Below are 16,437 nucleotides of genomic sequence, written 5' to 3'. Positions count from 1 at the left end.
CAAATGTGTCTCCAACAATCATTACAAGTTGATATCTAATCCATTGGAATGGAAATAAAGCATTAAAAAATAAAAATACAAAACAAAATTGATTTATTTTAACATACCTGCTTTAGCTGAATAATTTGGCTATAATATAGGCAATTTTACGGAAGGCTGCTCAAGCTTTTAGAGTTGAGGGAACTTTTCAAAAAGCTGCAACATAAAATTCTAGCCATATCATCATTCGTCTTAAATAATGCAACTATAAAGGAAGGAATATATGCAATGCCTATCCCAAATCAGATTGTTTGTGGAAGTTGTTAATAAAGTTTACTTTCTCTTCTAATTAAGAGTGTTATAAATAGGGAAAACTTGCAAATCATGCAACATTCTGTTCTAGTTAAGAGTAATATTAATAAGGAAAATTTGCAATTTTAATAATTATGAGTTGATTGGACCATGTACTACCTATTGGATTCATATTCAAATAGAACTAAAAATTCAACTCAGGCCAACCTGTGTACCTTCCTATGCTTCAAATGTGTCACCAACAATCATTACAAGCTGATATCTAATCCATTGGAATGGAAATAAAGCATTAAAAAATCAAAATGCAAAACAAAATTGATTTATTTTAACATACCTGCTTTAGCTGAATAATTTGGCTATAATATAGGCAATCTACGGAAGGCTGCTCAAGCTTTTAGAGTTGAGGGAACTTTTCAAAAAACTAGAACATAAAATTCCATCCATATCATCATTCCTCTTAAATAACGTAACTATAAGTTGGTAGATCAAAAGGAAGGAATACATGCAATGCCTATCCCAAATCAGATTGTTTGTGGAAGCCGTTAATAAAGTATACTTTCTCTTCTAATTAAGAGTGTTATAAATAGGGAAAACTTGCAAATCATGCAACGTATACTTTCCGTTCTAGTTAAGAGTATTATTAATAAGGAAAAATTGCGATTTTTATAAAATAAATACCTGTACTATTGCAAGCTGAGTGGACTAAGTATGAATTGATTGGACCATGTGCTACCTATTGGATTCATAATTTCATATTCAAATAGAGCTAAAAATTCAACTGAAAGAAGCTAAAGAAAAGATAGTCATAATCAGACGAGTGGAAATGCATGTCTTCAAAATATTTTAGTTTTTTAATTTAATTCATTTAAGTTATTTAATTTAATTTAAGTTATTTAATATTATTTTTTTATTCTCTAACAATTCTTAAATTTTAATTAGCTTATTTTTTACTCTTAATTCCATATTAAAAATAAAATTATGATATTCATTTTAATGTATCAAACCATGAAATCAACAAACTTGAGAGTCTTGATATTTCAACTCGAGTTTAAAATGACCAGTGATTTGACTGCACTTAATTTAAGCTATTTAATTTAGTTTAATTTTAGTTATTTAATTTAATTTCGTTGACACTCACAAGCATGTCAAATTAAATGCCTTTAGTTGTTATTAACAGAGGTTTTTACATCCATATGTGAGTGTAATACGCCTCTCGGTGTAAAAATTGTCATATCTGAAGGTTTATTGTGTTTTTCATTTTTGATATGTTCTGGAATATTGAATAATGTAAGTTTTCTTATGAATGTTAACATGTTTTATATTCCAGGTTCATTTTTAATTTTAAATTTATATGGAATTTTCTACTTTGCTCAAATTTTAACTTATAGCATTGAAATGCTATTTTTCTTAAGGACATTTTACCTCCATTGAAATTTATTCTGTAAATTTTAAAGTTTGGCTGAATTTTATAGTTTGAGAGATGGGATTTTATATTTTTTTGTTCAAGGAAAGGTGTGAGACATGTTTCACACTATTTGCACTTTATTCCATGAATCCTGGGATTTGGAATGCTTGAATCTATGCAAAAACATTTATGCGTTCCATTTTTGACTAATTTTGTGATTTTGTAACTGAGGAAAGCCAACTGCAAAATTTATTCGCAGGCTCAAAAAAGAAAACTTGGTTTGCTAGAGGAAGATAGGGATCTCAAGGAACTTGCTAATTCTGTATCAGACAGACAAAATGAATTTGCAAAGAAAAAGTTGATCACAAGAGACTCAGAATCAGGCAGAATTCATGGTAATTTATATTGCCTATTTATTGGTGATTAAGATTTAATGTTAGATGTACACTCTTTTACTTTTTTTCAAATGCAGATAACTCAGAGAGAACATTTTATAAAGAATTGGTTAAAGTGATAGAAGCATCAGATGTTATTGTGGAGGTTCTAGATGCTAGAGATCCTCTTGGATCCCGATGCACAGACATGGAGCAGATGGTATTGAAAGCAGGGGCCGAAAAGCGTCTTATTTTGCTTCTTAACAAAATAGGTTAGTTTGTTTTCAAATTTTCATCTAGTGTATGCTGTCCACTCCATTTGGATTTGGTGGAACATATGACATATAAAACTAAGTTAGTGGACATCATTATAAATGTTGAAATGTTAGGTTTTTTTATTGTTAGACACTTATTGTACAAGGTTTTTTATTGTTAGACACTTCTCTATTTCAACTTCTAAATGGTCTTTTATATCAAGTGGCAAATAGATGCCTTTGTATTTCATATTGCTTCTTCTCTTAGTTTGCACTTTATACTCTTGCTTGAAATTTGTATTTTAGATGAAATAGATCGAACAATACCATATTTTCCTTTGTCCTTTCCTCTGTAGCATATGGCGTTATAGGGTGTGAGTAATTTTACATAAGGAGTTCAATGATATTGTTTTAAAAATTTTTCCTTTCCATTGTCTATGTTTTCTTTTGATTTAATGCAGCCATTTGGCTGATCCACTATCAGCCTTATTCTGTTCCTACAATCCCTACATTTAAATTGTTTTTAATTGACACAATGATATTTAGGAAAACTTATACATGTTATCACTCTTTAGTCTTCTAGCTTAAAATCTAAATCAGCTTAGACTATCTAAAATGATACGATTTATTAGTTTTTCTGATGTATCTTTTATATATGATCTGCAGATCTTGTTCCTAGGGAGATTGCAGAGAAATGGCTCAAATATTTTAGAGAAGAGCTGCCAACTGTGGCCTTCAAGTGCAACACCCAAGAGCAGAAGTCAAATTTAGGATGGAAATCAGCTTCAAAGGTTCTCAAGCATCCTCCACGACTTCAAACTAGCGACTGTCTTGGGGCCGACATACTTATCAAGTTGTTGAAAAATTACTCTAGGAGTTATGAGGTGCATTATTCATCATCCAAATGCATGCTCTTCTCTTTAAATTGAAAGAATAGAATATGTTATAAAGTTGTATAATTACATCATGCCAGCTGCCCCTTTAAGGTGAGAGCAAAAAAAGGCTTTGAAAATGATAATGGGACAAGCATCAAACCAATACCAAGATAGGAGTACAATATGAGTAATACAAGCATAAGACCTTGCCAAATTTCTAATATAATTTTTTCTTAAAACACTCAAGGTTCATGAGGTCGCCAGCACTTAGAAGGGCACATTACCATAGTCAATTGGAAACGGTGGGTGCCTCCAGTACAGGAGTCTGGCACTAGGATGGGGTTGCTATGGAGGGGTACTCAGGGATGACAAAATATTCTATATATTAAAAACATAAATAAATGTAAATTTAGTAACTTTATAAAAAATGCTATTTAAATAGCACATAGTTTATTACAAATCTGAAGCCCTCTTGCTGTTGTGTCTTCTTACTCTTTGATAGGAAAAAATTGTGTCTTCTTACACTTTGATAGGAAAAATTAGTGTGTCAAAAGACTTGCAAATTTTCATGTAAAACTTAAAAAGATACAGTTCTATTAGCATTTTTCTTTTAGTTCTTTTTGTCAGCTAGTTATGAGCACTAGAGAAGAAAATCAGTGTAATTTATAATCTATGATACCGGTTCTCCCCTTTTTTGCCTGGGTCCTGGTCCTGGTCCGTGCTCAGTCCTGGTCCTGGTCCGGTTCGCCCTGGGTCCCCCCCGGGTCCTGCCCAGGCGGCTGGGTTATGATACCGGTTCTCCCCTTTTTTGCCTGGGTCCTGGTCCTGGTCCGTGCCCGGTCTTGGTCCTGGTCCGGTTCGCCCTGGGTCCCCCCCGGGTCCTGCCCAGGCGGCTGGGTTCCCTGTGGGTTCTGCCATGCAGGACCCATAGGGAACCCAGCCGCCTGGGCAGGACCCGGGGGGGACCCAGGGCGAACCCAGGAGGACCCGGGTGAACCCAGGAGGACCCGGGTGAACCCAGGAGGACCCGGGTGAACCCAAGCCCGTGGGTTCCCAAAAACGGGGCCCACGGGTTAGAAAGCATTTAAAAACAATAAAAAAACAATATTTTTAATCTTTTAAATACATCTAAACCCTAATCCGCCCCTCTATAATGAATTTCATGCATCAAAACATGCATTCAACCTATTCTACTTGCATTTTTGAAGATTTTTTCTCTACAATCAGGGTTCTTAGTTTTTGTATTTTTCTTCGAAGGTGACGACTACGAAGGTGTGAGACACGCATCAAAGGCATAGGAATCACTGGAGAAGAAAGATTTAGCCATTAAAGGTAAGTGAATCTGAATTTTTTTCAAGTTTTCAAGAATTTTTCCAAGTTTTTTTCAAATTTTTAAATTTTTTTAAAAAGTTTTTTAAAGTTTTTTTAATTTTTTTTAAAGAAGTCTTGTATATTTTTTTACACTTTGTATGCATAGTATGGGGTTATAATACCAAAATTTTAATAATTTTTTTCAATAATGTTGTGCATTCTCTTTTCATTTTAGGTGCACTATTCATATAATCATACATAATGGCTGGAACTGGAAGTGCAAGTGCAAGCTCTAGTTCAGTTGCAAATGTCCGAAATGAAAATACCCCCTTTAAAATTGATCAAGATTCACCACTTTGGCATTATACAACAATGATCAAGCCAGTGTCTGGTGGTGGGGGTTTTGTTTGGCGATGCAACCATTGTGGCACTGAGTATACCAGCTCATACTATCGAGTGAAAGGCCACCTTTGTTTCATCCCTGGGCGTGGAATAAAATTTTGTAAGGGATCAGATGGCAAGGGGCTGCCAAAAGCTCTAGTTTTGGGATATATTAAAGAACAAGAGGAAGCTGATAGGAGAAGTAGCAAAGCAAAGACTGATCATCCTCTTGTCCATCAAAGCTCAATGTCTAAGAGGCCTTCTAGTAGCATGGGCTCCACAAGACCAGCTGGTTCACATCCTTTCATGCAAAACCCACCAGTTGATGCAGTAGAGAATCAGAATGTTGTGGCTTCACGGAAAAGAGGCCCATTGGATTTTGCCTTCAAAAATGAACTGAGAGAGATTGCAGATTCCAAAATTGCACGTTGCCTTTATGGCAATGGGCTTCCTTTCAACCTTGTTAGATCACCTTACTTTCGGGACATGGTGCATACTCTTTGCAATACACCTTCTGATTATGTTTGTCCAGGGTATGAAAAGGTGAGAACCACCTTATTGGCAAAGGAGAAAGCATCCATAGAGTTACAGTTGAAGGTCATCAAAGATACATGGCAGGAAACAGGTGTGACCATTGTTTCTGATGGATGGAAAGATTGTAAAAATAGGCCATTGATCAATGTTATAGCAGTGTGTCCTAAAGGGGCAATGTTTTTGAAAGCAGTGGATTGTGAGGGGCAAGTGAAAGATGCAAGTTTCATTGCCAATATCTTGATAGAATGCATTGACATGGTGGGGCCTCAAAATGTTGTCCAAGTTGTAACTGACAATGCTAAAAATTGTAGGGCAGCAGGGACTATAGTGGAGGCTACATATGGTCACATCTTTTGGACACCATGCGCAGTACACTCACTCAATTTAATCATGCAAAAGCTTGGCACACAAATTGATTGGGTGAAAAAACTATATGCGGAGGGCGAGGAGATTCAAATGTTTGTGACTAATCATCATATGTCACAAGCCATTTTCAGGACCTTCTCCAAGTTGGAGTTGTTGAAGGTAATTTATAATTACTAATTTTAAATTTTATTTTTTAATTTTTTAGTTTTAAATTTGTATTTTTTATAGACTTGCATTTGATATATGTTGTGTATTTTGTTATGTCATGTTAGGTTGCTGAAACACGATTTGCATCTCACACGCTCGTCTTAAGACGACTTCTGAAGGTGCGAGACGCCTTGAGTTCTATGGTCATCAACAGCTTGTGGAGTGTATGGAAGCAGTCCCACACAGAAAGAGCTCTAAAAGTAAGAGCATTGATCCTTAGTGAGAAATGGTGGGATGATGTGGAATATGTTTTGAATTTCACTGAGCCCATCATGAGCATGATCAGGTATGCTGATACTGATCGCCCATGTTTGGGCGAGATTTATGATGGCATGGATTGCATGGTGGAAAAAATAAAAGAAGTAATAAATAGAAAAGAAAATGATCCAACGGAAACATTTTTCAAAGTTGTGCAGAAAATTGTTGTTGACCGTTGGAACAAGATGACCACCCCCTTACATCTCTTAGCATTTGCTTTGACGCCAAAATTTTATAGTGCAGAGATGCTTGCAACACCAAGGAGGGTGCCACCATATAGAGATGCAAAGGTTGCTTCTGGCTATAGGGCTGCCTTTAAAAAGATATATCAAGATGAGGAGACAAGAAATATTGTCATGAGGGAGTTTGGCCAATTTGTATTTGCAAAAAATCATGATGTTGTAGCTCTTAATGCTAGATATGGGATGGATGCTGATGAGTGGTGGTATGTACATGGTCAAGGCTCCATTTACTTGCAGCCTCTTGCAATTAAACTTAACTCCCAAGTATGTATCTTTTTATTTTTTATTTTTATAGTTTTCCAATTCCATTTGATGCTATCATTTTTTTATTTTATAATTTTAATTTGTAAATTTCTAATTATGTTTTAACTTTTAACAGGTTGCAAGTTCTTCTTAAGCTGAGCAGAATTGGAGTACATACTCCTTCATCCACTCAGTCAAACGTAATCGTTTGGGTGCAAAGAAAGCTGAGGATTTGGTCTACGTACACTCCAACCTTCGTTTGTTGTCACATAAGGACCCTGAATATAGTGAGGGTGTAACAAGGAATTGGGATCTAGCCCCTGAGTGTGCTGATTTAGATGCTACAGTTGCACAACTTTGCCAAGTCTCTATAGACGAGGCGGTTATGGAATTTGAGAGAGACATAGCTAGTGGGAGTGGCATTCCATTTGATATTGGTTCAATTGATGCTGAATTTGAACCACTTGATGACCGTGAGCTTGGGTTGGATGCTTCAGATGAAGATGAATATGGAATTTAAATCCCATAGATGGCTTGTAATTTGAATGTTTAACTTTATACTTTATTGTGTCATGACATTTTCACATTTTGAAACTTGAAACTTGAATATTATCTTTTTTGCAAATTATGAATATGATATTACATTTATGATTTATGATATATCAATATCAGAATATTTATTGGCATTGGCAATTATGGATTTATGATTTATTGATTTATGTCAATGATTTATCTGTTATCATCTATGTATCATTGTATGGGAAAGTTACATTGTATGTTTGATGTTTCATATTTGTATGTTTGAACTGTGAACATATATAATTTTGATGTTTGAAGTTTGAACATATATATATATATTAAAAAAAATTAAAATATATATATATATGTACGGACGAACCCGTACCCGTACCCAAAAAAAGATTTTTTTTGCCGAATCCGCGAACCCGTACCCGAATCCGAACCCGAATCCGAACCGGAACCGGTAACTTAGTTTATAATTCAAAATTTTATATGATATATCTAAGGGACACTTGTATTGGAATTTTGCCAAATTCCAAGGGACACTTTGAAGAAATGCATGGAGATGTTAGAAAATGTCGAAGTCTAGACATTTTGAGACTTCCTCGTATGCGTCTCTGAGTTGGGGATGTTTTTTCGATATGGGAGATGATTCAGTTTCAGGGTTCAAGTTTCTAGGTAAATGTCTAATGAGAATGTACGCACTTACATGATAATTCAAACCAAGTCCTCCAGCAGAATGAGCCATAGGAACCATTATAGAAGCTACATATAGAATGAAGCAAATGTCTAGACTCTAAATCAACTCAAGCATAAATTTAAATCCTGTCACAGAGGGCATAGTTGTGATTGATAAAGCCACTTCAAATATTAAAACAAAGGTAGTCATAATTTGCTTATACCAGTTGCACATCTCAAAAAGAGCACTGTAATTTGCTAATGAGGCAGAAACATATATAAGCGGTACAGCACAATGATCTTTCTTCATGTGCCTAAACATCTGTTTAAAAAATGTCTTTTTGGTAAAATAGTTATCATTGAACTTTTTAGTTGAGGCAATGATATTGGACGGACCTTATAAAAAACATAAAATCAATTAGCGAAATAGTTATATACTGATACAGAAGAAAATTACTGGGACAAAGTAAAATGCTTAGAAAGAAATTTGAGACTGCCAAAAGACTAAGTTACCGGGTTCGGCCCCCTAGACCCCTGGTACTGGTCCGGTACGGTCTAGGTTCGGGGTTCGGGTCCGGTTCGCCTGTGGTTCGGACAGGGTTTGTGGTTCATAGGCCTGGTTCGAACCAGGGCGAACCCAAGAGGACCCAGGGTCGAACCCAAGAAGACCCAAGTCGAACCCAGGGGTCTGACAGCCCAAAAATGGATTTCTTTTTTGCAATTTTTTTTTTTTGAATTCCACCACATAAAAAATTAAAATGACCCTATGTCTCAAGCCACACACCTATGCATCGTACAACCAAGGGAGAAACACAAGTCTGTACGAAAGAACAAGTCAGAAAACACAATTCCCGTACGGGAGAATGCACCTTGATCAGAATTTTGACTTCTTTGGCCTTGTTCCTGACGTCTTAAAAAAGCAGAAAATTGATGCACGCCATGGAGTTCCATGTGGGTTTGAAGGTTGTAATTTGGTGTTGGCGGTGGGGGCGCTGCCCCTTAACCCCACCTTGTACCGCGACAGGGAGCGTGCCTTGGGCGCTGCCCCGGGACCCTGCAAGGGGCGTTGCCCCCAGACCCCCGCAAGGGGCGCTGCCCCTTGACCCCGTTGGGGGCGTTGCCCCAAACCCCCATTAGAGAATCCATTTGATGATCAAACTTTAAATTGTTGAAAGTTGAAACAATGATACTTGAATATTTTATAATTTTGATATTAAACTTGATGTATATGATGCTGTTATGGTATGATCATGATGCTATGATTACAAGTTTATGTTGGTTTTGTTGTTTATATGATGCTATGTGACATGCTAATCTTAACTCATGCTTATAGGCTGCATATATATATAATTTACATGTTTTTGTACTAACGAATCCAAACGAACCCAAACCCCTTTTCAAAATTTTGCCGTACCGGGTTCTTTGAACCCGAACCGGTAACTTAGCCAAAAGACATTGATATAAATGAAATTTCTAATTTAGATGGAATAAAACTTGCTTTTCTATCCTGAAATGTTGCATGAAGGGTGTAATAATGGAGGACAAGCTTAATACCATAGATTCCGTATAAAAATACTGGTGAGTTTCTACCAGATTATCAGATTTTTTAGTTGAGATCGTGAAAGAAACATTGGTCATTTTCAATGCCTGTTCTGAAGTTCATAGCAGCAAAAATCGTTTGGGGAAAAAATTGGCAAACCAAAAGTATAAGATTTTTTGAAAAAATGGGAAAAAAATCAGCAAAAAATTGGATTAAAAAAATAAATAAAAAATTGTAGAAAAAGAGACAAAAAGTATATATTTTTTAAAAACTTAAGGGCATTTCCATAGCATAGAGATATAGAGTTTAATCCATGAATTGTAGAAAATATTTTTTTGTTGTTTATAATCATATTGCTGATTACATAGGTAAATATTCCGTTAACTTTTTAAGAGGGCAGTCACCAAATATACCAACAGTTGTCTAAGTCTGAGATCAAATATTAGCTGAGTCTATGAAGTAACTGAGATCAAAACTTAACAGACAGCAATCCAGGGATTGTTAAGAATTTAGTAAAAGTGGAAGCCATTTTGAAGCGATCCAAGAATTTCATTGTGATTGAGGCAAGGTTTTGTAGGGTTAATTCAATATTTTAGAAAGCTTATCAAATCATATTCCACAATTGCATTGCTTTACATCATAGCAGCAAAAATTGTTTGGGGGAAAAATCGGCAAACCAAAAGAATAAGATTTTTTGGAAAAAATGGGTAAAAACTTGGATTTTAAAAAATCATAAAAAATTGTAGAAAAATAGATGCAAAACTACTTTTTTTTTTAAAACTTAAAGGTGTTTCAGAGCTCTAGAGTAAATAAAATAGATTTTAACCTATGTTACCCCGGGTTTCCGGGACGGGGACAGCGGGACGAGTTTCCGGGGGATGGCTATATAAAATATAGGGAAAATTTAAAATAAATAGGGAAATTCAAAATCTTCATATGAAAAATAGATAAAGCATGTATATATACATTATATTCATATGAAAACATGGATAAAGCAGGTATATTTACATGATAGAACCTTAACATACCACATTTGTGTTCAAAATTCAGAATTCATTGTCAATACTCAATATGTTCATAATTGAAAATACATTGTCAATATGCCAGCACTTGTTTACTTGTAGTTCATTGTTTCTTTTTGGTTGGAGGATATTTTGACAGTCTTCCATTTCTATTATGACCTACAACCGCTTCTTTATGCACTGCAAAGTTTTGGGTGTTTGTGAAATTCTATACCACGCTGTTATTCTTTTTTCTAAGTGCTTTTGGCTATGATTCAGACCTGTTTACCTTTCGTATTTGTGAAAAGTCCAATATTGCACACCCGCAACCACTTTTTTACACACTACTGAGTTCTAAGTGTGTGTGAAATTATTTACCAGGCTGCTGCCCATTATTTCTAAGTGCTTTTGGAAGTGATTCAAACATGTTTACCCATCATATTAGTGAAAATCCAGTTTTACAGACTGTTGAAGATATTGTAGCTATGGTCAGATTACTGAGATCTATTTGTATATATATATATATGTGAACATATGCCTTGCATATATTTACATATATATATACAAACTGAAGCACAGACCATACCGATGTAAGACTTGGATTAATATCTTCACATCTAAGATGAACTTGAGACATATATGAATCAATATCAAGTGCTGGAGATGCGATTGAATTATAGTTCGATCCATGTTTGTATTGTTAACATACTAATAGTTAGTTAGTACTTACTAACTAATCAGATTCATATGAATCGGGTTACTAACTAACCATTAAGACATACCGTTTGGTATTGAAGAGACACAACCGATCATGGATCGGTTCTACAATTCATATATAGCCTCATTCGATGGAAGAATGCAATCATTGAAATTGATAAATGACTTGTATTCTTCAGCAGAGATAATTCCAGTGACTCATATATTCACAAGATATAGTTTGACATTATATATTCATTTGATATTGCAGATTGATAACAATATCCAAGGCATTCTATATCGCAGATCGACATCATATTAAGGGCAGTTTATACCGCAGATTGAATATATATTTTCAAGTGCTGGGCATTCACTATTAGTGAATTAATCATCATATCAGACATTACTGTATACTTACCTGGGCGAGGTCTATCGGCGATCAAGGTGGACTTGAGCAATATTATATATCAGGCACTGCTTCATATCAGTCAAAGTACAGATAAGTAATTGATTCTATACTAGTTGCAAATCATCTGCTGCAGTCTTTGATATTAGATTCTAAAGACATCTTTACATACCTGTGATTTGTCTTTCTCTACTTGAGTCTAAAGAAGTTAAAGAACTGAATTTAAAAGATACTTACTTGCAAATAGAAGACTGACTTTGATTTAGTTCACATCTATCTATATCTATAATAAGTTCAATTTGCATTAACACAGACCTATAATAAAATTAAAAAATGTTTTTTTGAGCATTTGAGTCTTTTTTTAAAAATGTGCTCGGAAAAGGGGATGGCTGACTGTCCCTGGGACGGTTAGGGGATGGGGGGACATCCCCTTTGAGAATCACTGCCGTCCCCAAGTTTCCGGGACGTTTCACACATATTTTGCAATTTTGGGATGGGGGATTTAAGCCCAGGGACGTGTCCCTAGGTTACGTAGAGTTTAACCTATTCATTTTAGAAAATAGATTTTTGTTGTTTATATTCATATTGCTGATTACATAGGCAAATATTCAGTTAACTTTTTAAAAGCGCAGTCACCAAATACACCAAATAGTTGTCTAACTCCGAGATCAAAGATTAGCTAAGTCTATCAAGTAGCTGAGATCAAAATTTATCAGAGAACGATCCACCTATTGTTAGGAATTTAGTAAAAGTCGAAGCCATTTTGAAGTGATCCAAGACTTTAATTGTGATTGAGGCAAGGAGTTTTCTAGGGGTAGTTCAATATTTGAGAAAGCTTATCAAATCATATTCCACAATTGCAATGCTTTATATTCCCCAATGGCAATTGGTAAGTCTTTTATATGGGGTAGAATTCAACAAAAGGCATTTGTTAAGCTGAAGTAAAAGATTATCAAGCCGCTGGTTTTGGCAATACCTAGCTTGCAACTACTACTTTAGGTAGAGACAAATTTTAATGATTATGTGTTGGAGGCTGTTTTATTACAAGTATGTAAGCTTGCTTCTTGTCAATTCAGATTTATTTCATGGAGCACTTTGGATATATTGCTCACATAATGAATTGTATGTCTTTGTTTGAGCAAAAAGTAACTATATCAATTATAAATTAAGAATCATATATCTATATCTATATATATTAAATATGTCTGCGAACATTTAGTGTTGTGGTAGAAACACTATGTTGGTGAGGTAGCCACCAAGGTTCAAACCCCCACTAGGCCATTGAGCTCGCAGGTCTTCTACCTTCGTTGGACCGTTGAGCTCGTAGGTTTGAACAAGTGAAGTGTGGGGAATGATGACCCCCTAGAAATGGCCCCGTGGGAAGAAATCCAATAGCTGAGTTTCCTCCATCAAAAAAATATGTATATATTATATTATATTAAAAATTAAATATGTACATTATAAATTTTACATTATTTTTAATTTATGGTTTATTATATAACTTAATATATATTCATAGTCGATAATAGTTCAAATTTTAAAACTACTTTATAGTATTAATTATGAAGTATAGGGGTTTGCTCCATCCCTGTCAAAGTGCCATCTATAAGAGTGCATAATAGTATTAATTTTAAAACTACTGTACAATGTTAATTATATACTTGTTTGTAGCGGAATCCATGGGGCAGGGTGTGTAGAGAGCTCGAAGCTGTGATATAGAGCAAATTTGCCAGCTGCTTCAAAACTATCTCATATGCCTTGCACGATTTAGGATGATTGAGGCCCTTTCAAATTCAGTTGATGACCGCCATTGCTCCACCCACTCCTTTATTTAGGGATTTTTAGAGGTTGGGGAGAAAAATAAGGGACAAAATAACAAATTGCTTCAACGTTGATTTCCCATTGACTCTGATTCCATCTCGGAATGGTCCTATTTCTTAGAAATTCTGTAATTTCAAAAGTTTTTCTAGGGTTTTGCAAGTTTTTACAAAGTTTTTTTTCACTTTTGTTGCCATTTTTGGGGGTTTTTAACATGATTTTAACGCGATTAAAGTGCAACAAATTGTTGAAGATTGGGTCAACAATTGGTCAATTATTTTTTCATGAATCAGGATTTTTTTGGGGAATAAATCGACTATCTCTAGGATTTGGGATTAATTGGGTATAATCACGATTTTTTGCAGACTATTGCTTCTTTGTTCTGAACCAGTCTTCCTTTTTTTTTTCTTCAATTGATTCATAAGAGCTGCTACAAGAACCAGAGTTGAAATAATGCCATAGTTCTTCAGCTTTTGGCTTATCCATCTGATGGGAGAACAAGCTTTTTTGCTTGGATTTGGTATCCACTCTGCAATTTGAAAATTTCTCTGCTCTCATAAGAAATTTCAGTATAGATTTTATGTCCATCAGTTGACACACTAGAATTATTAGCTTCTTTTGACATAATTCAGCTCCACAATTTGCATATTCAAATCTTTCAACCTACTTTTAATCTTACAGACATCTGCGTTTGTGGAGTTGAGCAAATGCTACAGAATTGTTAATTTTCATTCTAGAAGGTAGGCAATGTTTGTTTCTGTGTAGCCATTCATTTTTCAGGTTTTGCTTCAGCTCTGCAAATGGCTTTGTAATACTCATTTCTACAACCCCAAATTCAAATCATTTTAAACGTATTAGGTGACAAAGCAAGATGAACACATTTGGTACTATAAGTGCATACTGAAAAGTATAGTTGTCATCATTTTCCCTATAGATCATTAATTCATCTTTGCTCAATTTTGCACCTTGATTCTCTAATAGGTTTGCAATGACTCTGATCACTCCTGAGTCCCAAAAAAACGGGACTCGGACTCGGACTCGGGACTCGGCGTCAGATTCGGCTCCAGACTCGACTGGACTCGGAAAAGTGAAAAACTCAAGAAATTTAGAGATTTTTAAAGATTTAAAACTTGTTTCAGGCACCCTTTATTGAATACACCTTAAAGACACAATAACATCATCAAACTTGGCTCATTTGATTACATACACAAGTATACATCAATCACATAAGCATAAACGCAAATTGTAGCTGAAGGAAATAACAAACATAGATATATAAATATTGTCAAATTTATACAATATTACAAAACTCATGGAATAAAAAATCCATGTCATCATATGATCATCATCAAATGTTTCATACAAATACCAAAGGTAAATACAACTACAAGCCTATGGCTCAGAGGAGCCTGCACCCTCCGGCCTCGGCCCCTTGCGAGGGCGTCTAAGGTAGGTCCTGGATGATTCAACGGCCATAGCCGCTCCTCGTGACACCATGCCATGCTCACCAACATCAAGAACATCCGTGTCACTATCTGCCTTTGAATCTCCTGTCTGTGCTCGTGCTCTCCGCTCCTCCTCTGCCATGGCTACAGTCTCAGCCTCTATATCTACCAGGTCGATCCAATCAGTGTTAGACTCAGAGGTTAAATTTTCCCTACTTCTATCGACGCAGTTTCCCCCCATATTTTTCAACGGGGGTTTGGGGGCAGCACCCCTTGCGCACTCCGTGTCGCGATACAGGGCGGGGTCGAGGGGCAACGCCCCGCGAGGCCAAAAAGACTTATTATTTAATAAAGCCGTCGGGTGTTATTTTTCTATTGGTTGGCATGTTGTAACCCTAATTTTTCTCATTCTCAGGCGGAGGTTGTAGTGAACAAAGACGATACCATTTGTTGATTGTAACACTTTCAGATTGATATAAACTTAGAATTTAGATTTAGTTTCTAATTAGTTTGATTAACTGAAAGAAATTGGAATTAATGACAACATAGAAATGAACCTGCTGGCACAAAGGCTACGAGCTGATAACTGAACTGAATAACTCTCTGGTGTCGTATGACTTCGCGTTCTTGCAATGCCTTCCCTCAAACTCTGTTTGTTCGCAACCTCCAAATCTGTCTCCCTCTACTGCTTATGGCTTCCCCACCAATGCTTAGCTGCAGGCTTCTTTCTCACGGTACGGACAACCACAACACTTACCGTGACATCTCCAATGCCCTCCGTCCAACTACAACAAGTGTACTGTAGCTCAAAAATAAACTGGGGTCTGGGGCAATGCCCCCAGCGGGGTCGAGGGGCAGTGCCCCCGCGGGGTCTGGGGTAGCGCCCCAGCGGGATCGAGGGGCAGCGCCCCTCGCGGGGTCTGGGGGCAGCGCCCCAGGTGCGCTCCCTGTCGTAGTACACCAATTTACAACCCTCAGAACCATATGAAAGTCCATGGCGCTCATCATTTCTGTGATATGTTATGATGTCAAAACCCTTCTTCTCCACTCTAATATTTCCAGTGTCCTGGCTCTAGATGTCATCGAATAATTTTTCAATTAGGTCGTTTTTTTTTGTTTTTTTTTGTCCACTGTAATGTCCCCGATGGCACCCCAGCCATACAACCTCCCCGTACGGTCAACAACACTGACACCTCCAATCATGCGGCCACCTTCCCGTGCGGTCAACACCCCTCCACCGTACGGGTATGTGTTTGTTTGTGCGGGGGCTGCGTGTATGGCTACGTTGCTGTGCGTGGCGGTCCCCTTTTTTTCCCTTGCGTGGCTGTGTTGCGGGGGTTTCCTTTCTTGTTTGCGTTTTTTTTTATTTTTTGGCTTTGTAGTTGCGGGTGCCATTGCCGGTGTCCATCGTACGGTGGTCCCACCGTTGGTGTTACCACCGTTGGTGTTACCACCGTCGGTGTTACCACCGCCGGTGGTCCCACCGTGCCCCCTTCTTTTTTCCTTTTTTTCTTTTTTTTGGTCTCGTACGGTCGTTGTACAAACTGTAAGGAAGTTAAGTAGCGGAAACAACTTCCTACACTAACCTTGAGA

The 16,437-nt window shown here is 36.5% G+C and overlaps 2 protein-coding genes across 3 annotated transcripts in view; both read left to right on the top strand.

The window, feature by feature from the left end:
- Positions 1–16,437, top strand: part of LOC131077387 (guanine nucleotide-binding protein-like NSN1) — a 47,617-nt gene that overhangs the window by 14,001 nt on the left and 17,179 nt on the right. For both annotated transcript variants that reach the window (XM_059219863.1, XM_058014878.2), the window contains exons 3-5: positions 1,956–2,091; positions 2,169–2,342; positions 2,991–3,208. In XM_059219863.1, coding sequence (XP_059075846.1) covers positions 1,956–2,091; positions 2,169–2,342; positions 2,991–3,208 — 528 coding nt within the window. The remainder of the gene's footprint in view (positions 1–1,955; positions 2,092–2,168; positions 2,343–2,990; positions 3,209–16,437) is intronic.
- On the top strand, positions 4,386–7,427 carry LOC131052833 (uncharacterized). Its single transcript, XM_057987459.2, has 4 exons — positions 4,386–4,531; positions 4,746–5,950; positions 6,064–6,762; positions 6,878–7,427. The coding sequence occupies exons 2-4, from the start codon at positions 4,772–4,774 to the stop codon at positions 6,893–6,895; spliced, it is 1,896 nt and encodes a 631-aa protein (XP_057843442.2). The 5' UTR covers positions 4,386–4,531; positions 4,746–4,771; the 3' UTR covers positions 6,896–7,427.

Source organism: Cryptomeria japonica, chromosome 4, assembly GCF_030272615.1.
Source record: "Cryptomeria japonica chromosome 4, Sugi_1.0, whole genome shotgun sequence".
Taxonomy (NCBI): Eukaryota; Viridiplantae; Streptophyta; class Pinopsida; order Cupressales; family Cupressaceae; genus Cryptomeria; species Cryptomeria japonica.
This window is presented reverse-complemented; position numbering and strand designations above follow the sequence as displayed.